Here is a 24,860-nt window from a genome sequence, read left to right on the forward strand (position 1 = left end):
AGGAAGTTGCCTAATGAGAGGGACAGTTTTATGTGGACAGCCCTTTGTAGCTTTGCAGGTTTAGCCCAGGCCAAATAGGCCAGGGTTCCTTGGGGCCAAACCACTTCAAAAACACAAGCGTTCCGTTTGACCCCACCCTCTCTGCCCATTCGGCCCTCGGACACTCTGAGCACATAGCCTTCGGACATCTGCTAGACCCCAGATGAAATAGACCCTCTCTCTCTCTCTCTCTCTCTCTCTCTCTCTCTCTCGCCGGTTTTATTTGATGGCTGGGACCCGACTTGGCGTCTTCCTCAGACGGCAGAAGTTTTCTTCAGTTAGTAGTCATTTAGGGATATTTCTTTTCCTTAGCTGAACATAAAACTCAGGAAAAGTCAGGGTGTAATCATATCTCATCCTGGGAAGGATACAAGGTGCAAGCTGACTTGATTTTAAAGCTCCTAAATACCTCTGATGATTTAGGACGCTTGTTGATTTAAGGGCCGATTAGATCGTACAGGCGTACAAGACAAACCAAAGACCATGCATGCAGTGTAAAACGTCATAAATGCAGAAAATGAGTTTAGATTGATTTATAGTGGGATTCTAAAGTCTGAGACCACTAGTGAGATTGTTCTAAATCAGTAAAAATATTGTTTATTGTTATTAATTAATAACGGAAGTAATTTGTTTTCAGAAGTTAAATTGAAAAATGAATGATTTGATTTCCCCCTTTAACTAGAAATAGTACAGAATATTTAATATTTTATTACGTTTTTATACTATGTGTGTATATATATATATATTTTTTTTTTTTGTGGGGTTCTTTTGTCTAGCAAACTGAAAAAAAGTTGCTGAATTTTTAAGTACATTTCAACTTAAATTACATTAAACTGACTTTAAAAAAACGAGTTGAATCTTGTATAACTTATAAAAACTGCTAAAAACTGCTCAACTTATTTTGATGAGCTAAAGTAATGTAAAAAAATATATATTTGTGGAAATAACTTATTAATCATATAATTTTTTACAGTGCAGTCGCATGGTTTTATTTAAGTTTCAGCTCAGTAGAAGTACTTAAGTAGCTCACACTTAATTCTTGAAAATACAAATTCATCTTTTTTAACCGTGTCATGACCTACACATTCTCTCATTCATTGGTGGTCAGTTTCTGTCTCTCTTTTTTCCAGCTATCAAACCATTTGCTCAAGCTTATCTGATGCTTCTGGCTGTGGAAGCAAGGAGCTCGAGTTTGTTAGGGATTGCCAGTAAGCCACAGATAAGTTGGTTTACTCTCCAAGTACACACGGTGCTAGAGAACCTAAAAGGGCCGTTGAGATTGGCTCGTCTCAGCACAGTTCAGCATGATGAATGTTCCTTTATCAGAGGATTTGCCGAATACAAACACATTTTTACTTACTAGCTGTGAAGAGATTGGGCTGGGGTGCCGAGCTCCCCTCAGCCTATTTAAAAAAAAAAAAAAGTTAAAGTTAAAGCAAAATGGAGTGCTTCTGCTTAATGACTGAAAATAAAAATTGAATCCAGAATTTTGTGAAAGGTATTCCTCCCTGGATATCTTCATAAACGCAAGTCTGCTGCTTATAGAGCAGTGATTTATTTGACTTTAATACAAAAGATTTACATGCTCTCATTTAAGAGTATAATGAGTGTTTGTGTTCTCCAAGGCCTGCCGTGCTTTTCTGACAAGGATAGGCTCCCGTTTAAATCCCCTTCACATGTGAAAAATGAAGGATTAGCATCCAGGAGCCTCACATTTTAAACAAAGAGTGAGCAAGAGAGAGATAATGATTTTTTTTCTTTGTTGTGCAATGCAGCTTGAGCAAGGTGTCGGTCAATTACGATCTTTCAAACAACGCGTCATGCTAACCAAAACACACCGCAATCCAGGCCATGGATCATTTTTCTCGCCCGTCTGCAATTTGCATAGACACATTTAATTTAGAATAGTGTGACCTGGTTTGCGAACATTGTCATGCACGTCAAAATATTGGCATGTTAAGAGATGATTGTTTTAGGTTAATGGTCACCCAGACTTGAAACTCTCACGCTTGAGCGCACGTCCCTGGGAACGGCGTGCCACTGGCCCCTTTCTACGCATTCGGCAATATGAAAATTTGCATTAGATACACTTAGTTGTGTTTTTTGTTGTCTGTTAATTCCAGTCTGCTGGAGAGCTCACTGACCCATGGAAGGATAAAAAGGGGAAAAAAGAAAATCTAATCAAGTCACTGCGTGCTCTGTGGGTCAGCTGAGATCAGATGATATCCAACCTTTTTTGCTTTTTCTTCTTCAAAAAGTACCGCATTCCCAGTCATCCATTAATTCAAACTTCTTCTTTACCTACATTGTAGCCAATTAAAGCAATCAAGCAGTAGCGACAAACAAAAGTCAAAGCTCTGCGTTGGAAAAGAATAGCTGATGTAATCGCTCTTGGTTAAGCGTGAGATTTCAGACCGAGTCGAAATGCATGTTGTAATCACACCCACATACCGGTAAAGGAAAAGTCAGAGCCCGCTAGCAGGCCGCATTTTTTCACTAGATTGCATAACAAAATAAATGGTGTGTGTGTTCTTGCAACCTTCAAGCCAAAACAACACATTGGCCGCGTTCCATCTTTAAAGGCCTGTCAACTTTGCCAAGATTCTGTCAGGCTGCAACACACACAATGTTGCAGATACTCTTGGCTAGTCATTGTGTGATTAGTTAATACACATTGATAAGGTGTGAATTATTTTTTTTTTTACTCCTGCTGGGGAATTAATTTTGAAGAATAAGAAGAAAAAAAAGGAGAGTAGTGACATATGTAGTGACTTAATGTACGACAATGAGGTTCAGGTTGTGCATCTGGGCGCAGCATGCTTGTAAACCATCCCATCCCTGGTTTATTACAGGCTACAGTGGTCCAGTCATGTTTTTGTTGAAGAAACCAAATACTTTTATTTAGCCCGCTCCGTGGTTAGAATGTTTAAAATGCAAGTGTCAGCGAGTACCAAGAATGTGATAAGGTTCACTTTAGATGAAAATGCTAAAGGAAGTCTGTGTGTATGTGTGTGTGTGTGTGTGTGTGTGTATATATATATATATATATATATACATATACATATACATATACATACATACATACACACACACACACACACACACACACACACACACACACACACACACACACACACACACATATTATGTAAACAAAGAGTTTTGACGGCACTAATTATGTTTGATGTTATAGATCGCTGGTGTATTGGGACTACGTTGAATTTGATTTAAATGTGTTTTGAATTTATGGATTCTCTCGATATTGTTTAAGATTTAAATTTCCCCTAGAGAAAATCCTTATCAGGTGTGCTATGTCATGCGACTAATTGTTTGCAGTTAAAGGACTCTTAGTGTGTTATATTATCACACCCTGATGAGGGTATTGTAGCCGCTATGCATTGGTGTGCGGATATATGTGTATGTTTTAAAATGTTATAGTCATGAATAAATAAATGCTTTATATATATTTTTTTTTCTTAATGATTAAAGGCTGAGTGCCTTGGCCTCTTATGATTTTTGCAAGTTGAACTATCCCCCATCCAAAGAGAACCGAGATACTGACTTTATACCCCAGTAGCACTTATTGCATATTGAACCCATTATAATCTGTGATGCTGTCTACACTGGACGCGGCGCGACGCGACAAATCCCTGACAATAAACTGATTCCCCCGTTCTAATTCTGACGTACTTGTACTCCTCGCGCTTCTGACATGAAGAACAAATGGATTTGCAACGGTCGCTTTGTCGCGTCTGGTGTAGACATGTAGTAAAGCCTGCCAGGTTAAAAGTGAAGGTGAGGAAGAATCGGCTGATTTCGGAAAATTAGAGACGCGCTTTTGAATGGGGCTACAGTGATGTTTATAGCTTTTTCTCGTATAGTATTCTGTAATATTTGTGTAATGTATGTTTTTCCTTCTTTTTTTGACAGCTATCTCCCATGGTTTGAGATTTACTATAAGCTGCTAAATACCTTTGCAGACTACTTATCAAAACACCAGGTAAGTTAAGGGAAATCTCCAACTTTAACACTATAACAATACGCAGGAATGTACGCATTAAATCTGATAATTTATGGAAAATTGTTCATCAAAAAAGTTGATATATGAATTCGCATTTAATGCATATTTTTAACTACAGGCTTACTTTAAAACACAAAGACGTCAACTTCAAATGAGAAAAATGAAACTTCACTGCAACTTTATGAAATTCACATTAAATGTGATAATTTGAGAATGGTTTAATGAACAAATTTACACATTATCTCATTTAATGCAGTTGAATTAAACTGGCAAACTTTTTAAAACTTATCGAAACATTAGATAAGGTAAGGGAAGACTTGAGCAAAAAGGTAAGGGAAAAAAGTTAGCAAAATTTGAATACATAAGAATGGTTTTATGAAATATTTACATAAAAACACATTAAATGTCATTTTATATATATCTTAGGTAAGTAAAGAGAGTAAAGAGTAAAGAGTCTCTCTCAGAATGTAAACAGATCAAACGGTATCTGAAAGTTTAGTAATGCTGAACTGTAAACATTTGTAACTGTAAAAAAATGTTTCCTCTGTGAGGCCGCTTTTTCATGTGGCTGATTGCGCCTAGCCGGCCCCCCTATTGAGCAAACTGCTAATGTCACAAACAGCATCGAAATTACCCACGTTCCTGCCATCCAGCTTGTGAGCCAAAAGTGCCACTGCAAAGCAAAACTTGAGTGTTTTTTTTTTTTTGTGTGCAAAGACAAAGGAGAAAGAAAAACGTCATCTATAATCCATCTCAGCGAAACAGGCACAGTTGGTTGGTTGCGCTTTGCTTTGCAGTGTTGTTGACATTTAACAGACCGAGCATCGAACAGGAAGTCAGTCCTTATGATATACGGGAAAACAAATTGTCAGGAAATACACTGTGCCAAATCGTTTTTTTTTTCCCCTTTCTGAAAGTTTCACAGCAGTAGGAGATGAAGAAAAGTTTGAATTAGGAAAAGGGGATGAAAATATTAAGCTAACATCAAATGAAAAAGTTTGTGTGGAGCCAGCGAGCAACTGAAGTGCTCAGCGTTTCTCTATCAGTCTCTTATCATTCAGTTATGTGTAACGGAGCCGCTGAAAGAGAAGTGAAGAAGACCAAGCCTCCGCTACACAAACAAATCATGGGCTAAGTACACTGGGACTCACAGGGGTCAGGAATTAAGCCGTAAGATGCTCTGTGTCATCGACCCATTGCACTAACAAAAGTATCCTTCTTTTTTTTTTTTTTACCCCAAAGAAAAGAGTTTCCTCTTATTCTCCAAATTCCATGTTTGTTCATTATGTAATTTAAGGCATTTAGCAGATTTTCTTTTGGAGGGAAAAAGGTGCTGCCTGTACAAATAAGTCCTTAATACAAATAAGCACAGTACACATAATGCAAACACAAACAAAAGTAAAACTTAAGAAAATATTTTCAAGCAGTACACATAGCGTATTGTTCATCAGTGCAACAATTTATTTCAAAATGATTTTACGAACAATTTGCGCAGAAATTTGCATTAAATGCGACAATTTAGGCAAGAATAGTTTTAGGAAGTATGTACACAAAATTTCATTGTGTGTTACAATTTTATGTGAAAAATTGTTTATGTACTATTTATGCAGTAAATGCAACAATTTATATAAGAACCGTTTTTACAAATGATTTGCACAGACAATTACTCTAAATGCAACAATTTATGTAAGAATGGTTTCATGAAAGATTTACTCATACATTTTAAATAGTTTTTATGTACAATTTAGACATAAATTCGCATTAAATTTGACAATTTATATAAGAACATCTTTAAGAATTTGCACAGAATTTGCAGTAAATGCAGCAATTTATGTAAGATTGGTTTCATGAAAGATTTACACACATATTTTAAATGAAAATTGTTTTTGTGTACATTTTAGACAAAAAAGCATTAAATGCAACAATTTATATTAATTTTTTTACGAATTATTTGCACAGACTGCAGTTTATGTAAGAATGGTCTCATGAAAGTTTTACATATAAATTTTATATATAAGTTTTATGTACAATTTAGACAGAAATTTGCATTAAATGCGACCATTTATATACGAACGTTTTTACGAATTAGCACAGAATTTGCAGTAAATGCAGCAATTTATGTAAGATTGGTTTCATGAAAGATTTACACACATATTTTAAATGAAAATTGTTTTTGTGTACATTTTAGACAAAAAAGCATTAAATGCAACAATTTATATTAATTTTTTTACGAATTATTTGCACAGACTGCAGTTTATGTAAGAATGGTCTCATGAAAGTTTTACATATAAATTTTATATATAAGTTTTATGTACAATTTAGACAGAAATTTGCATTAAATGCGACCATTTATATACGAACGTTTTTACGAATTAGCACAGAATTTGCAGTAAATGCAGCAATTTATGTAAGATTGGTTTCATGAAAGATTTACACACATATTTTAAATGAAATAGTTTTTATGTACAATTTAGACGGAAATATGCATTAAATGCGACAATTTATACAAGAACATTTCTACTAATTATTTGCACAGAAATGCACAGCATTTTATTTAATAATGTTTTCATGAAAGAGTTACTCATAAATAGTTTTTACAATGCTACAGTTAACATAAGAACAGTTTTACAAATGGTTTACACCAAAATGTGCATTAAATGCAACAGTGTCCGTAATGGGTCTTCTTTATGAAACGTGAACAAATGAGTCAAATTCGTTAATAAAGCTATTCTCAAGTAATTTGTTGCATTTAATTCAGTGCAGAAATGTATACACTAATGAATTTATTCATTTGTTGTGCACAGTGGTTTTACAAATTGCATTTGCATTGAATGTGACTGATTATTTTTTGTTGATGATTATATTTTTTAACAATAATCTGATTATTTTGACCGTGTTTTTGGCAGTCTTTTTTCGACATTTTACTCATTTTCTCCCTTACAAACTGTCCAACAAAAGCTAAACTCTAGGACGCGTAAATGAATTCTTTGAGCAAGCAAGCATGATCGGGTTGACTTTTGGCGTTCCGTTCCGCGTGAGGCAGCGTTGACTGACGAGGAAGGACAAGAGCGATGAAGGTTTATGGCGAGGGTAAATGAAGTGTTTCCTCAGGCTGTGTTACTGACCATGCGTGTGAGCATCCAGGCTCTCGTGACAGCAGCTCACACACCCCCGCACACACATATGTACATACACACGGCCATATATACGCTGCAAGCTCTGGCCACATAGCTAATCTGGGAACTTGCTTACAAGGAAAGGGCATATCTAAATATGTGCCTAACTATTCGATGTCAGACTTTGTTTTAACAGCAGCAGCAGCATCGCTATTCTACAGCAAGTTTGAGAGGGTAAATTGCACTCTTGTCATAAAAGCTCGTAAAAGCTCAGCGTTGTAATCCTGAGGCCTGTTTTGTGGCAAAGCTTTTCTCCAATGGCTTCTTAAAGCCGCCCGCTCTGAGCAAGGACCTTTGGTTAATTACGAACAGCCAATGTTTGCCATAAATCATCCCCAGAATAATAAGCGTCTGCCGCAGCCTAGCTTACCGTCTCTTAACCTCAGGATCGCTCGTTAAATGTGTGTCAGTCAGATATATTTCTCTTCCGTAGACTGCTGTAGGAATACTTAAATCATAGAATCTCTTTGCAGTTTGCGGGGTTTTTTTGCTCATTTAGTTGTGCATTTTTCTTGTTTGTTTGTTTTTCATATTAGCCTTTTTTTTTTTTTTTGTCCTCACAGGAAGATGACTTGAACGACATGTTGGAAACGCTGCACAACCACCCTGTGCCAAAGCCGAATATGCCAGTAAATCTGAGTGTGGTAGGTACTGGGGAGGAATAACGGTTTGTTTAGAAACAGAAGTGGGACCGCCGGCCTTTTGCTCTGATAAGAGACGGCTGGACAGCGTTAAACCTGATGAACACTTTTGCAAATCATCAAATCCAGCAGCAACCATTGGTTAACACCGTCTCAAACAGCTGCCAGTCAATGATCTATCTATCTATCTATCTATCTATCTATCTATCTATCTATCTATCTATCTATCTATCTATCTATCTATCTATCTATCTATCTATCTATCTATCTATCTATCTATGTCTATCTGTCTATCTGTCTGTCTGTCTGTCATCTGACTATCTATCTGTCCATCCATCCATCCATCCATCCATCCATCCAATTTCTATATGTCAATATTTTGCCATCTATGTCAGTTTTTTTTCCGGTCTCTGTCTGTCTATATGTATGTCTATATGTTTGATCTCTCCATCTAATCCATCTATATTCTTTCCTTCATTTTTGCAAGAGCAACCACTTACATTTTGCCTATGGGCAAATAGTGCAAGATCCAGGAAGCAGACAGTCGGTGAGTGGGGAGAGAGTGTGCTGAAGGGAAAGGGATGAAAAGAGAGAGAGAGAGAGAGAGAATGGGGCAGTTCTGAAATTTGGAGCCGTTGGCCTAATCGCATGGGAGACAGCTTTCCAATTTTGCCAAATAATCCATCTCTATTCTTTTTATAAAATATGGCAAAAACCCATCCTTGGTCTTGTCAGTTCTTTTTTTTCTTGTCTGGAAAACAATCAAACTTGCTAAATGATTCATGCTCTTCCATGCTGCTGAATTCTCTTTTCAAATATCAAACATTTTTATTTATTTATTTTTTAAGCAAAAGGCAGTTATGCTCAAGAAATCTCATTGATGCTCTGCCCATTAGCCTACATTTAAAAAAAACACGCTTGAATATCTGCTCAACAGCATTGTATTTAAACATCATGCTGTTTTATTTTTCAAGCTGTAACACTTTATGATATCATGTTCCGACTGTATTCCTAGAATGTTGTATATGTATAATAAATATGTATTTTGAAGCTTTATTTAGACACCTCAGAGCAAAATATTCAATGTGCGTGTCCCAAAAAAACATTTATTTATCACATTATATTAAATACAATAAGTTGACATCACTAGATATTAAGCTTGCTATTAGTCAGCATCAGTTATCAAGAATTTGACCTTAGCCTACAATCTAAAAGCCCATCAGGTCATCCGAAGGGGTTTCTTGGAGTTGCCTGTACCGTCTTCCAGTCGGTGGTGGGTTCACTAATCACTGTTATGTTCTGCTTTAACATCTCTGAAGTTAAAATGATTAGCAGAATGAAAATTTTGGGAATTTGGGAAAGAGGGTCTTGGTGATAGGAGAGGTTTGAATCAGCACTGCGTGGGGAGTAATGTTTCAATCAGACGTGTGTGTGTGTGTGTGCGCTGAGGAGTGGTGTTGGGTGCAGGGTCTGGGATTCTGATCACACTACAGGGAGCAGCAGGCAGAGCGTGGTGATAACAAGCGCTCTGATAATGTGTGATTTTTATAAACACGGCTGCAAAGTGTTGGCCACCGCCAGCTGGAACTGTAGTCCACGACATGGAGGGCAGTCAGCTGCTCGGTATGGGAAAATAAACACATGTCAGCACATGAAGAAGAGAACTTGGTCACTCTGCTTTATTGATATCTTCAAACTGTTTACGTTCGTACGATTATCGCAAAAGTACTCTGGACACACACATAGAGCCCAGATAAATTGTTCTGACATTGCACAGCACTTGGTTTCATTGCTCGAGTCATGTGATCACAGCGTCCGAGATAAATATTTGACATCTTTTGAGTATTAGAGGATGCTAGTTGCACTCGCATTTGTTTGTGGAACATACGCGAAGGCTGCAAAAGTTGAACCTATGTGTTGAGCAACAGATGGGTGCTCTTTATGCACGACGAATCGCGGCCCAGCATTGGGAAAGAGCGGAGCGCTCCACACATGCAAACAAAAAGTGCTAAAGTTAGCAGGCAGCGTGGGATCTTTGCTTCGGAGCCTCTTTGATCCAGACATTAAACTTGCTCGCCTGTTCAAACGTACGCCTGGCAGACCCCTCTGATACTGTCAGAACAGAGCAGTTGGCTTTTGTACCTTAATAAAGACATTCTCTCCGATGCGGGGAGCCTCCTCCGGTAGTGTCCACAGGGGATCGGCGTTTGTTGACTTCATGTATCCGTATCTGTTGTCTGTATGTATGATGTTAACAAGCTTAGACACAGTTCAGGCCAATCGTGGTTTATTTATTGGTTGTGGAACAGACAGTAAGTTAAAGTGTCTATAAACACTAAATACTGGATGGTTGCAAAATGGTGACCCTTTTTCTTCATCTTTTCTTGTCTGTTTTCTGCAGCATTCATACTTCATAGCTCCTGACATTAATGGACTCCCCACCATACCTGAAAGTGTGAGTATGTTTAACCTAGTTACAAATACAGAGGCCCCAAAAATAAAGCCACACTTAATGTACAGTATGAATGTCATTGCACTTCATATTAAATCAAGTGACTATGAGAAAAAACGAAACATGAAGCAAAAAATAAAACAAACCAAAACATGAAATGAAATGAAATGAAACAAAGCAAAAAGTATTAAATAAACCCCTGGTTTCACAGACAAGGCTTAAGCCTAGTCACAGACTAAAATTAATGTTTAAGCTGTTTTTAAAATATGTCAGTGCCATTGTTTTGTCTCAAGATGCACACCAGTAATGTTTTTTTTCCCCAAAGCACATTTATAAAAGCTACTTAAATGTTCTAAGTGAACTAAGGCCTAATCCTTAAAGGGTTAGTTTACCCAAAAATGAAAATTCTGTCAGTAATTACTCACCCTCATGTTGTTCCAACCCCGTAAGACTTTCGTCAGTCTTTCTGGTGCATCACTCACATGACCAGCGTCGGCCAATAGTGAGCCTACGTTCTGACGTACAACCCAAAAGCGCTGCGCTGTTACACTATGTGAACTCACTCAGGCCCACACAGAAGAAAATTAATAGTTGAATAAAGTCGTTATTTTTGTGTATTTTTGTTATCTTGATAAACTTATGGTTGAGCCACTGTAGTCACTTGGACTATTTTAAACGATGTCTTTACTAACTTTTCTGGGCCGGCAAGTTTCAGTAACATAGAAGCTTATGAAGGAGTGAGACAGCTCTCAGATTTCATCAAAAATATCTTAATTTGAGTTCTGAAGATGAACGAAAGTCTTACGGGTTTGGAACAACATGAGGGTGAGTAATTACTGACAGAATTTAAATTTTTGGGTGAACTAACTCTTTAATCTAAGCCCCTGACTGTGAAACCAGGCCTAAATATATCTAATGCAATTACGTTCATACATTTTTAGGTGTGACGTGGTGTCCAATCTTAATCAGCATAATTTTTTCTCCTCCTAGAGAAATTTAACTGAGTACTTTGTAGCAGTGGATGTGAACAACATGTTGCACCTCTACGCCAGCATGCTGCATGAGCGACGCATCATCATTACCTCAAGCAAGCTTAGCACTGTGAGTTTCTGCTGTCGTTCTCATTTACACATCAGACAGCTTTCTTCTTACTTAAAAAATATTATATATGTGGTTTTTATACAATAATTTAAAATAGGTCTTTTGGGAACAATTGCATGTAAAGAAATGTTTTATCGTATATGTTTCCAATTAACATGATGTGCGATGGAATCATTTGTTGTATGTTTTTCCCCCACCCCCACAAGACTTGAAACCTTTCTCAAGGTGGAAAATGCAGAATCATAGACTGTATTATGTAGATCTTATCTAGGGCTGGGCATCGTCAACTACCTCATGCACATCAAAATAAAAGAGTTATGTAGATGACCTGTTTCTCATTAATTGAACTTTAGATAAAAAATGATCTAAAACGTAAAAAAAAAAAAAAACTGTACACTGATTTAGCTCTCACTGTTTTGCCATTTTGGGTATTTCTCTGGGCTTATGCTCAGTCAAGTCTTTTAGCTTTAAATTATCACTTATTGGATCCTTGACTCTTTCACATATTTTCTTTCTGGCTCTTCTTGCCTGAAAAAGGGAGTGGGCGCTTATCGCATGGGGGCGGACGATGGTCCAAACTTTCACGACAGTTGGAGAACCGGCGAGTGATGTCATTCGCTCCCTATCTCGCTCCGATTCCCCCCTAGAGCATCTGCGGTGCGCTCGCCGACAGTGCCGGAAACGAGGGGCTCCCCTTGGACCCTTTCTGGCTCCGGAGGAGGCTGTCGGAATGACCCTATCCACAGAGTATTTCACTCCTCCGGGCTGCCGCCTTCATTCCGTGTGCTCACTGACACGAGGGGTTAGATTGTGCAAATCATTAGTCTCTTGGGAAAATAGTTTTTTTTTTTACTATCTCATAACAAGATTTACTGTTTTGCAGAATGGGAGCATGAGCGACCTTGAGTTTATGAAACTAATATGCCAAAAGAGTTACTACGAAGACTAGTGATATTAAGGTTCCACCTCAGCGAAGACTTTCATCATCTTAAATCTTCTTCTCTAGAGCTTTGGGCGTTCCAAGCAACTATAGGAAGACACACACAGCCAATTTTGCCAAAATTTCATAGACGCAAATGCAGACATATGGCCAATTTCTGAAATGTTCTGAGAGGGCATATGGCTGTGTCCAGGGTGTGGTCAGCCTACCGCTACCGTTTCTCTAGCCAGCCAACGGGATAAAGAAAGAGAAGGAAAGAGGAAGAGAGGGAATCCATTATGCATGCTGCCAGCGGACCCTGAGTGTTCGGGCCCCCAGTGAACCTGCTGTGTCAGTCTAGCAGAACATGGCCGCACACTTGCCTGTATTGGAAAGCAAAGGAATAAATCATGATCTAACAACAATGCATCAGTTGACTTATTGCTGTTTTGTGACCAGAGGTAAGGAGTACCACTGTTTTAAAACCATGTCGCAGGCTCCGGGAGGCAGCCGCCCATGCAGTCTTGTCATATGCCAGTATAATTGTGCTGCATCAGGATCCCTCTAACTAGTCAACTGGGAGGCCCTGGTGCGTTTCATCTGCGAGACCCCCTCGGCCGGCCCCGAGTCTTGACAGCCGCCTTCTCATCATGCTGTCAGTGGTATGCTAACAAGACCCGATCCTGTCTTGGCCTGTGGTGCTAGCCACTGAGGTTCCTTTCGGCCTCACACTCTCCGCTTTTTTACTCTCTACTCAGCAATGCCGTCTTATTTTCATTCCTTCTTCAAGCATCTCTCTTACCACACCTTTAATAGACATTTTATCTTCCTCCGGCACTTCCTGTTCTCTTCTTTGTGATATTGTGTTGCAGTGGGAGGTGGATTAGTGGTGTTTGGCGCCCTGCGCCCTACCTCTACCTTTTCTTTTTTTAATGCCACCGCCTTGTTAGCGATACACCTGTGTCGGCGCCCCGCTCGGAGCCGTGCGTTTGTCAACAGGAGGGGAGAGCGAGGCTTGGTAATTGGGAAACAAGGAGAGGGCCAGGGGAGAGAAGTCTCGCAGGTAGCAGAAGTCAGCGCAGACTGCGGCGCTGTCACCCTTGTCAGGGGGAATCGCACCTCTAGTCTCCAGTCTGCCCCAATCACAGATTCCACTGTGAGCTTTGTTGTGCTTATCAAAGAACGGGACCTTTTTTTTTTTTTTTTTTTGGTCTTTGTCTATTCTTGGAGAAGTTGCCATGGATATTTTTGAATCCCAGCTTCTCCCTAGATGTAGGAAATATGTTCGTCAACTTGTTTACATAGACAGGGTTCACTGGAAAGGTGTTACAAAGCATATCTTTATACTTCATCTGTGGAATATATCTCAGCAAGGCAAAATGGTACAAATGTACTCCTAGAGATGAGTGTGAATGTGGTTTGATTGTGAAGTGAGGGTTATGTGACTGTCACCTGATTGGGCAAATCCAGAGTTCACTGAGCAAAGATGGCAAAATCCTTCTATTTCCTTTCCTGAAAGGTGCAGATCTATTTCTAGGTCTTATAGCAATTCTACTTATCAGTAGAAATTGTTATAAGGTTAGTGTTTCATCTTTTGCCTCGCCTTTTTAATAAACAGGGTAATTACTGAATTTGTAAACGAATCAGTGCAGCCTTGAGTGTCAGGATGTTTTATGTAATATCAAAGGATAGGGTCACATATACAATAGAGTTTGGATCTGACTTGGGGAGGTAACATTTCAGTTTTGACCAAGCGATGATCAGCTTGAAATATCAGCTATCACTAGTAATTTGCAGTGATAATTTCATTTAATTTTGGCATATATTTTATATAAAACTGATGTTGCATATTTGTTCATTTTCATGTAAAAAACCTTTCTTCATAAAAGGACAGTGTCATGTGTCCTTTGGAAATCTTTATAATGGCATCATTGGTTTTTGGGGGTCTATTGTATTTCCAAAGCCAGATCCCTTTGTATAATCTGCTCTATGGTTGGTCTCCATAGAGAAGACCCCCACTTAACACGTCCCCAGCACGCTCATTATCGCTAACGGCAGCGGTAGCTCACAGGTCTCGGCAGGATGCAGCCCCGCATCCAAACAAACCGTAATCCAGCATTTGTTCTTGCGGATGACTTCTTCATTCAAAGGAATATCAAGCATACCTTGCCTTTTGTGGCCATTTGGCTTTCTTTTTATTTGGCATTTCTTTCTTTATTAATTATTCATAAGACCGCCAAATATTTTATTAGGCGCAGCACTCCAGCAGTGCATTGTGGGTACAACTGGAGATTCAATGGCATCGATACAGTTATTCTGAACTTTCTCTTTAATTGTCACAGAAAGGAGGTCACGACTGACTTTCTTGCAGGATCGTGCGTGCTTCCTGATGAATCCCTCGGTTGTGAGCAAAACAACTTTTGTGGGAAAAATATCAAGAGTTAATTTGTTTTTGAATTCCACCTTTTAATGTTTATCTAGGTTTTGCCACCTCCTTTTTGTGCCCTCGTCTTTGAAAGAAGACGGCACGGCTTTACTTTCAAGTCGAGAATAAATCAAGCCAATTGGGCTTGTCTGTGGACATTGTTGAATTAATTGGAATACGCCATTAGGCTTTCTTACCCATCTCTGCATGGCACGGAAGGGTTCCCCTCTAAGAAACTAGATGGCAGTCTGTTCGCAGTCAAAGAAAAGTGTTTCTTTGCAGTGCAATGACCTCTCAGCATGATTCATTTATTGGACCTTGAGAAATAGGATCTCGAACAGAGCGGGTCTCAAAGCTTTGATATCAACCAAACTTCAATTGGTGAGAAATGCCATAAATATTCATTGCTTTCTTCTAAATTGCCTGAACAAAATTAGATCTGTCACAACTAAAGCCTTTTCGTTCTTTTCAGAGTACTGCACAACAAATTTGCATATGTAATAATGCATGGCACTAAATAACTGTTAATTAAAGCTGGACTATTTCTTGACTCGATAGGTCACGTCTTATCTGGAGCGGTTGCGTTCGAACACAATGTCACAGAATTCAATGCACAACAACAACAACACGCAACCAGCCTTACACCTCGCGCACAGTTGAATACAGACGGGATTCCAGATTTAAACTGATCTCTTTGAAGCGAGCTGTTGTGCCACCGCCAAGCTTGGTTGGTTTCAGTGGTCAATTGTGATATTGTGTGTCAGTGAGCAGGGGGGTCTCTTGATACTTCGGAGCCATGGTTCACACACATTACTGGAAGCTCCAATTGTCAAGACCCCTTCTTCCAGCCCCTACTCCCGGTGGTATTCCAACAGCTCACAGTCTCTCTTGGCTAACTCATGTTTCATTCTTTGGCAATTTGCCCTAATGAAGTCCCAGAGGAGCCTTCAGACCTCTGTTCTTTTTCCATATTTAATCATGTTATTTTAATCTGGAAGATGAGGAAGCTCTGCCGTGTGCGCGTGTGCCACACAGGTCATTACAACTGCTAGGTAGCCATGAGGGGGAATCAGGGTGTGGTGAGGGGTCACTTGGGTGTTCACTCATTAAACATCCACACCAGCGATATAATTAAGTGTTTGCTTCTTGTAGAGTCAGATACTGTGTGCATGTGTATAACAGTAATAAAGCATCATTAATTTTGTATCGGTCCTGGAGACGCTACACATTTGACACCTTGTGTGTATTTTTAGTCCCTTGATTGATGCCCCGAATTTGGATTTGAACCTGTGCTGTTAACATCAGAAAACCAAAAAAAGCACATTTAATCAGCTTGTGATGTTTAGATAAATAGAATTACTATACAGCCTGCTCTCCTGGCCCGCAATAAACGCAATCCCCTGTAGTGTGATGGGGTATTCATTGATGAGCCCGTCACATGAAGAAGCTCACGTCTTTTTTTCTTTTTCTTTTTTTTTTGTCGTAGTTAACTGCATGCGTGCAAGGGTCCACCGCCATGCTCTACCCTATGCACTGGCAGCACATCTTCATTCCTGTACTTCCTCCTCACCTGCTGGATTACTGCTGGTAAGAGCTCATCTGCACACTTAAACACACAAATGTCTCATTTGTATCTCACTCAAGCTTGGGCTGTCGCTTTTTGAGCTTTAGAGCTGTATGATTTTTATGCTTTAGGCCTTTTCGAGTGAAGTTAGACTTGTACGTCATAAGCAGATCTTGACAGTACCCATGGAATCCAAGTTTTGTGCATTGATTGGGGAAAATCTGTGCAGTTCTGTGGATTGCATTGGAAGCTGATATTACTGCATTCCATGTCGAAACCATTATCATCTTAAGCCAAAATATTTAATAATGAGCATGCAATAGGCAGCAGGAACATGTGGCAGTCGGGTCTGTGAAAATGTTTTGTTTCTTTCTGCTTAATGACAGATATAGCCAATATGTATTGAAATGTCAGAATAAATGGACAGAGAGATAAATAAAAAGATATCTATCTAGATTAATGAAATATCTGTATGTCTAGCTGTCTATCTATCTGTCTGTCTATAATCTGTCTCTCTGTCTATAATCTGTCTGATTATCTGTCTATTATCTGTCTGTCTGTGACTATCTATCTATCTGCCTGTCTGTCTGTGACTGTCTTTCTGCCTGTCTCTATGTCTGTCTGTCTGTCTGTCTGTCTCTATCTATCTATCTATCTGTCTATCTATCTGTCTATCTGTCTGTCTGTATATCTATCTATCTATCTATCTATCTGTCTGTCTGTCTATCTATCTATCTATCTATCTATCTATCTATCTATCTATCTATCTATCTATCTATCTATCTATCTATCTATCTATCTATCTATCTGTCTGTCTGTCTGTCTGTCTGTCTGTCTGTCTGTCTGTCTGTCTGTCTGTCTGTCTATCAGTCTATCTATATATCTATCTGTCTGTCTGTCTGTCTGTCTCTATGTCTGTCTGTCTGTCTCTATGTCTGTCTGTCTGTCTGTCTCTATCTATCTATCTATCTATCTGTCTATCTATCTATCTATCTATCTATCTATCTATCTATCTATCTATCTATCTATCTATCTATCTATCTATCTATCTATCTATCTGTCTGTCTACAAAATAGATTTTTGTTTACACAATATTTCACTTAAAAATGCACTTAATTTGAAAAGGTCAGATTTCTGTTAATCGGCCAAGCAGGTACAGTCTCCAAGTTCGTCCAAACTTTAGGCAATTAATTGGCCTGGCTGATATTCTCCATCGCTCCATCAGTAAAACAGTGTTTCTGAACATGCAATACTTCCTTCTGAAATACCCCTCATCCTAATAAATATCTTTCACCATATCTGGGATCTCAAAGGGTTTATGAAGGACATGATTTATTAGCACTAATGCCACCACGCCAAATCCAGCATGCAATCTACTTTTCTTTTTCTTTTTTTACCCATCAGAAACATATATACGGGTTGAGAGGCAGGCTGATTTCCGTATGCCGAGTGTGGGCTGAAACCGTGACCACACTCTTAGCTTACAGCCCCGCTGTATAGCTACCAGAACACCCTATACCCTTAAATTGACAGACTTGTGCTGCCATGCTTGACACTAGAAACTATTTGTGGTCGAATAATACAGCATTGATATAAATGCAGCTTTAAGAGTAGCACCGTTTTCCACTCCAGGGCCGACATCCGAGGTGATTTATCGTATTTTAGCGATCTAATTATACAAAAAAAAGAGCATTATCATATTATAAGGCTGTGCAATCGCTCATAATGAACGCTATTAGAAATGATGGGAATTAGGCTGTCATAACAAAGTTACACTCATGGACAACAATGACGTGACAGGGCTCACCCCGTGCATGTGCGTGCGTGTCTGTGTGTCAGCATGCCTGCATGTCAGTTAAATCTATGGCCTTAACAGATGCAGTGAGGGAGACTGCAGCTTATTAGCCACATAACCTGATTGAGCGAGCACTGTAGCGGCTACCCAAACCTATCTAATTACACGGCCCTGCCTCGCCCCGCTCTGCACCGAGACTCAAAAGTGACGCTCGCCAATTACACTAATCACCTTCACTGCTCAAACGCACTCGTTCCGGGAAACGGCCGAGGATGCCATTAAAGTTTAGCTCCTGATGCATGCTGCGTCAAAGATATGTCAATTTACGGTGGTCCTCGTTTATTATTATTCCGTTCGAAATTGTTGGCCTGGTGTTATATTTGTTCTGTAATATGTACGGCTGCGTTTTTTAATATTTTTACGTTGTATCTGCATTGCGTTGGAAAAAAAACAACGCATTTCTTGAATTATGACTATTTTTTAAAATGCAATAAAGCTGTTTTCATGTTGCTAATGACTGCGTTTTGTCTCTGTTCCCAGTGCGCCCATGCCATATCTGGTCGGAGTTCATCTCAGCCTTTTAGAGGTACGTCACATAAATCTTCCGTCAGCAGCCGTTCATCATCCTTAAAGTGTTTTCACGTGAAGTTTGATCAGAAGCACACCAGTCAATATTACATAAACCATCATTATTTACTTTTTTTTTTTTTCACACCGGGTCATTTAAAACCAACCACTCTTCTGGATTCCAACCATCTGAGATGCTAATAACGCCCATCTACTTTGATGCATCATCACCGAGCGCCGAGAAACCTACAAAAATTGACACATTGTTTTTTTGCTTTTCATCTCCCGGGGCGCCCAAGAGAAATGAAAGAGCCGGTGAAACGGCGGAGAAACAAAGAGATGGTGCGTTCGGTTATTGAGAAATGGCATGTTGGTTGGAGGTAGACCTATAGCTTCATGCGCAGATCTGATAGCGCTGACAGTCGCGCCAGTGCTGGTGTTTATCACACGTTCGCCCGCTGACAGTCCCCCTCCCTCCCCAATCCGGCTGCACGTAATTAGACCAAATCAGCACATGGGCCGCCGTAGCAGCGACTGTCAAAAATGACAAACCAGAAATTTTTTACACACTTGGCTGTTTCCCCCACCTGCACTGGAGGAATAATTATTGGATTTGTCGCCACTACCGTGACTACCATTGTGTGGAAGCATTACGCCGCTCAACACGGTGCTTCATTCAACATGCCTGAATAGTTTTATTATTTGATTAGGTGTTATATATTATTAGTTGAAAATAGTTGCAAATGTTGCAAATATATTGATACATACACGTATATATAAAATGTATTTTTAACATTTGATCTACTGCTTTAACTTTTTAATGTGTCATTTATTCACAAACAACGTTCCAGTTGTACTAAATGATTTCTTTTTAAATTGTGTTGATATTGATTTAAATATTTTGACTCTCAACCAAGAATGATTCTGTGAGTCTTTGTAGTTTTTTTTTTTAAGAACATAATTTAAAAGCTTCATGTGGTTTCATTTATGATAATCCAGTGTTTGGATTGTTCATTTAATGTATTTAAATATTTTCTGCTTCCGTCTTTATGTGGAGGTTTTGATATCATTGAAGAAAAAAAGAAAGATGTTATGTTCTCTAAATAGAGAATCATCAGTAGTCTGGAAATTAATACTGTGAAAATACATTTACAGTTTATGTTAACCATTCACAAAAAAGTTTATACACATTTTTTAAATAAACTACTGTTTATTTATCACATTGTAAAGTCATTAAAACGGTCACAGGAAATGGGAATAGTCAGGACGGTGTGTAACAAAGTGTGTTGCGTTTCCAGAGAGTAAAGGGCAGGTCCCTGGAGGATGTGGTCATTCTGAACGTGGACACAAACACCCTGGAAAGCCCCACAGACGATCTGCACAAGCTGCCCAGTGACGTGGTGAGTGTCCCACAACAACACACACGTTTACCTAGAAATCTAAATGAGGACTCGCCTTAGACTTCTGTTGTTTTTATATATACACGTTTATAATTATTACAGACTAACCTTAAAGCTTCCAAAAATTAGTTGTATTTTTAGAATTAACAAATAATATTTACTTTATTTTTGAAGCCTTGTTTCAATGGAGCCTAATGTCCCTAAAAGGAGGCTTTGTCAAATGGTGTGTGTGTGTGTGTGTGTGTGTGTTTGTGTGTGTGTATGTGTGTGTGTGTGTGTATCTATATCTCTATCTCTATCTCTCTATATATATCCAGAGAAGAGATAAGTAACTAGCTTTTATATATAACTTACTTATAAAAACATATAAATTTAATATAAATATTTTATATATTTATTTTAAGAATTATTTTTACTTTTGAGGATGTCTCTAAAAGGTAAGTTTCCCCTAATTTTACTAAGTTCTGGGAACAATGTTGTCCCTAAAGTAACAAAAGTGAACCCACCTATACACACACACACACACACACATACATTACCGTTCTCCGTTCTCTATCGTTTTCTTTTGTTCTAAGCACACTGTTTCAAATTCACAAACACACACACAAATATGATTGCCATTTTCTCCCATTCTCTTTTTCGTCCAGCTGCACATTTAAACAAACAGTCTCTTTCTGGTCAGAGGAACACACCGCACCTCTGTCCTCATCATTAGCAGACGCAGCCGTGAATCCCCAAAAACCACTCTCTGCAAACTTGCCCTGTGACGTTAAACGTCCGTCGCAATTCGCCAGCCATCTCTGTAAAATTTCAAACTCCTGCCTTCATCTCTCTTTTTTTTTCTCTCTCTTTTTCTTCCCCTTTCTCTCTGCCCAGTGGCACATCTCGCTAGAAGTCCTGGATTTTCTGTAGGCGCGGGGAAGAAGGGGGCCAATTATTAGATCCTGCTTTTCTGCCACATGCCAGCGCTTTCTCTCTTTAATTAATGTTTAGGTGGCACGGTCAGTGCAACAGGGAAGTGCATCCAGCGTCAGGGTCAGAAACACGTCTGTCATCTGTCCTTTTGAACATAAAGAAACGTGTGTTTTTGTTTTGTTTTTTTTTCTTCTCCTCTCGCGTTCTCTTTTTCTGTCCCGCTGGGGGGGGGGGGGTGTTTTAACACTCCTATATGACTCGGTGGATCCCGCTGCTGTCTGTCCAAGCAGAAAAAGCCAGCCTGTTCTGTTATGCCATCTCAGCACTGGCATCCCATTTGTAAATTAAATTGCAAACCGAGAGCGTCGTATAAAAAAAAAAAGAGTCGGGTCTTTTGAAACTGACGGAGGGGAAAGAAAAAACCTCTTTGTCTTCGTAGCGTGATAAATTAAGTGGCAGCTTCATGTTTGCTTTGATCCTCTCACGCAATTTTTCATTGACTAATGATAGAACGTATTCTGCATATCATGTTAAATTACCCCACCTGAATGTAAATGTCACCTACAATAATATATTTATCACCGCAAAAATTCATTTTTCTCTTCCTCTGGTTATCATACCTTTGGGGATATTAAAATTCATAACTCAAGGAATACGTTTAAATTGAGCAAACGCTCTGGGTTTATTCCCCCCCGCCCTTTCTATCTTAAATAGTCTGTCACATGGCGAAAGTGCCTTGCAATTTGGTGTTTAAAAAGGGCCAATCGATGGAATTTAATTGAATCAATTAATTTGATTCACTTTTTTACTTTCATTATTTAAATACCCATTTATTCTGAGATTTTAGCATTTCTGGCCTCTAAAAAAAATCAATGCATTTTACAACTATAAAGCAAAATAGAATATAACTGACCCTGGAGCGTTTCTTTTTTTCTTTTCTTTCCTCCCAAGTCTTTTATTGATTTAAGCCGAACCTTTTGAGATTCATCTAATTAAGTGTTTGAAGGCTTTTTTTTTTACCATGTGGGCTTTATTATTTGGAGAGTCTGACCACTAGAGCCGCTCTCAGACGGGTCAGGGGTGACAGTTGTCCTGAATTACTTGGCCCTTTTTTCAGACGGGACCCTATGCTGTGCTCACCGCTGTCTGTCACTTAATGGCAGTTTTTCCCAATTTCACACATAATATTTTAGATTTATTGACTATTAGAAATGCTACCACGCCAGTAGCGATTCCGTTCTGCACAAACCAACGGATTTTACAAATAGAGATAATAATTGCAGCGGCTCAGAAAGGATGTGGCGAACGCTTGAGAATGATTTCAAACATGCCTTTTTATTGGAAACATCAGATGGGACGGGGTTGAAAGTCCACGGATTGTGTTTTTTGGGTTGCAGTTTTAATCACCACACTTTTCGAAAGTGTCACACGAGGGTTCAAAATAAATTTAGCACAACTTTTTATTTTGTACAATGTGTGAAAATGAGATTAAACCGTCTGAAGTGACTTTTTGATCCAGCATGTATATAAACATTAAAATAAAGATCACTTTGATGTCTTTTTAGTGTGACTCTTTGTGCTAACTTTATTGTTTCTAACTAGATTTTCTTTGTTTTAGAAGGTGTTTGTCGCTGAAGTTTTTCTAGTTCCATCAAGAACGGAATTTATAAATATTTAGGAGATTTTAATGATGGGTGGTTGTAGATTCTGCAAAAGGAAAAAGAAAGGAAATAAATTATGTTAAAAGGAGAGTTTGCTCTCTCACAAATAAATGAAGGTGTTTTCCTTCTTAAACATTGTGAAACTGTTGCTTTTTTTATTTTATTCAATTATAATTGGATTTGGTAGCGGGGTATGGGGGGTGTTTACTTGTGCAGTCATTAAAACGATCTAAAAATAGAAAATTATGAATCCATTGTGCCACCAAACAGCGCTGCAATCTTATTTGGATGCGATTCTCTCTGCTCACAGGTGCTGTATCAATCCTGAGACTGTTTTGATAAAATATTCCTTTTGACTTTATTACTTTTGTTCGAGTTACGCCAGATCTATTGTTTACTTTTCCAGTTTCTCTGTCTTTGCTGCTCGTGTCATTCCGGTTGTCTCCCTTTTCGTCTCTTCCACACAACTTATATTTGTACTTCCTGCGTTTGATCGTTTACGTTCTCAATCAACAGCAAAAATTCAAGTTTGCACACCCACCTCGTGTATATTAAGCTACCAAATGAAGGTTAACAAATTAATCAGAGAGAGTGCAATATCCGCGCGCCTCCTCTGAGATCACCCGGCATGGTGTTTAATTGGGATTCGAGAGAAAACAAAAACAAGCACTACATCAGCTGACACACCAAACAATTACTGTTTGGGGAAAGTGGGAATGTTGAGTTCTTCAGCGCTCGTTCTATTTCAAGGCATCGCAAATCAAGCCCATTCAGGACCCTCTTAAAGGATCAGTTCTTCGTGCCGTAGTGTGCGGGACGGGGCAGACCAGGTGGGGCTCATTTCCGCCCCGAGTGGACTAATGCAGTGTCCAGCCCTCAAGGCACCACCATTATTGGTCTGTTGATGAACAATAACTGTACTTGATTGGCGCTTTTTGCTTGAGTGTCAGACTGAAATCAAATGCAGATGTCTTAAAAACCAAAGGTTTACTTTCACATTTGCATTAAAAAATGTCTTTTTTAGTGTTTGAATGCATTTTTTCGTTTTTAACAAACTTGCATTACATCTTCCACATACCAAAATCGAATAACTTGCGCATTCAGCATGCTTCTGTTAGCATATAAACTAGCAGTGATTGATGGAGTCATTTGCTTTGTGAATGCTAACTAGTGAATACTATTGAGTGGTCATTTGTATTGGTGTTTCTTTCAGTTCGGTACTTGTTTATTTATTTTTAACTGTCTGATAAATATAAAAAAATTGTTTTACCATATTTTATTTGATTTGTGTTTGATTTAAAGTTTCTTTTATTTTAAGTTATATTTTTTATTTTTTTATTTGTTAAATGTATGCTGCGTTTTAAGAAAAATACACTAACCTTGCGTTTTGTTAGTAATCTTTAAGCATTTTTTATGTTTGATGATTGTTTTATTAGTTTTACATTTAAGTTATGCACTTTTGTTATTTATTTATTTTAAATGTATTCAGTGTATTAAGAAAGACACTAAACTTTGTAAGCATTGTTTATTTGTTTGAAAATAGTTTTATTATTTTTATATTAAGTTATATAATTTAAATTAATTAATTAATTAACATAATTATTATTTTATTTAATGTATGCTGTGTTAAGAACAAGACACTAACCTGCGTTTCCTTTAGCATTACGGTTGAAATACACTTTGTCTTTGTGTTTTTCTGAAAGGATGTGAATTCAGTCCGCGTGTACATTTACTTTTCAGCCTATTGCACATCAAAAGAAAGCAGAAGATTTTCATATCTATTTCTTTTTTCTTTGTAGTCCTCTAATTGCCTCCCAACGGCTTTCCATCCCTGGACAGAATCCTTAACAAAACATATTTTTCCCTCTGTCTTAAAAAAAAAAAAAAGAAGAGTATTTCAGCCATACTCCAAAACGGTCACAATGTAACCTGACAATATTGTGAGCTGATTTATTTATTTACATGTCTAGATTAACTTTTTAAATGGTCATTTCATTTTTTACTTCTTATATTTATCATAATCATTTATAAATTAATTGTGTCATCATACAGGCTCGAGAGCTGAGCTGTTATATGTATATATATATATATATATATATAGTCAGGTTGTAAAATCCATCAGATCTCCATTTATAAACCTGGAAAAAGTGTACAATATATGCGTGAGGACATGACTGTGTGTAG

General features: G+C 38.4%; 1 protein-coding gene across 3 annotated transcripts in view; it reads left to right on the forward strand.

The window, feature by feature from the left end:
• Window positions 1-24,860, forward strand: part of dennd1b (DENN/MADD domain containing 1B) — an 89,981-nt gene that overhangs the window by 37,889 nt on the left and 27,232 nt on the right. For 2 of the 3 annotated variants that reach the window (XM_084415981.1, XM_084415982.1), the window contains exons 6-12: window positions 3,970-4,039; window positions 7,800-7,880; window positions 10,279-10,332; window positions 11,320-11,430; window positions 16,261-16,361; window positions 18,674-18,719; window positions 19,999-20,100. In XM_084415981.1, coding sequence (XP_084272107.1) covers window positions 3,970-4,039; window positions 7,800-7,880; window positions 10,279-10,332; window positions 11,320-11,430; window positions 16,261-16,361; window positions 18,674-18,719; window positions 19,999-20,100 — 565 coding nt within the window. Of the gene's footprint in view, window positions 1-3,969; window positions 4,040-7,799; window positions 7,881-8,364; window positions 8,425-10,278; window positions 10,333-11,319; window positions 11,431-16,260; window positions 16,362-18,673; window positions 18,720-19,998; window positions 20,101-24,860 lie in introns of all 3 variants that reach the window. The other variant, XM_084415983.1, reaches the window with a different exon arrangement.

The sequence above is a fragment of the Rutilus rutilus genome, assembly GCF_951802725.1.
Source record: "Rutilus rutilus genome assembly, chromosome: 8".
In the NCBI taxonomy this organism is placed as follows: Eukaryota; Metazoa; Chordata; class Actinopteri; order Cypriniformes; family Leuciscidae; genus Rutilus; species Rutilus rutilus.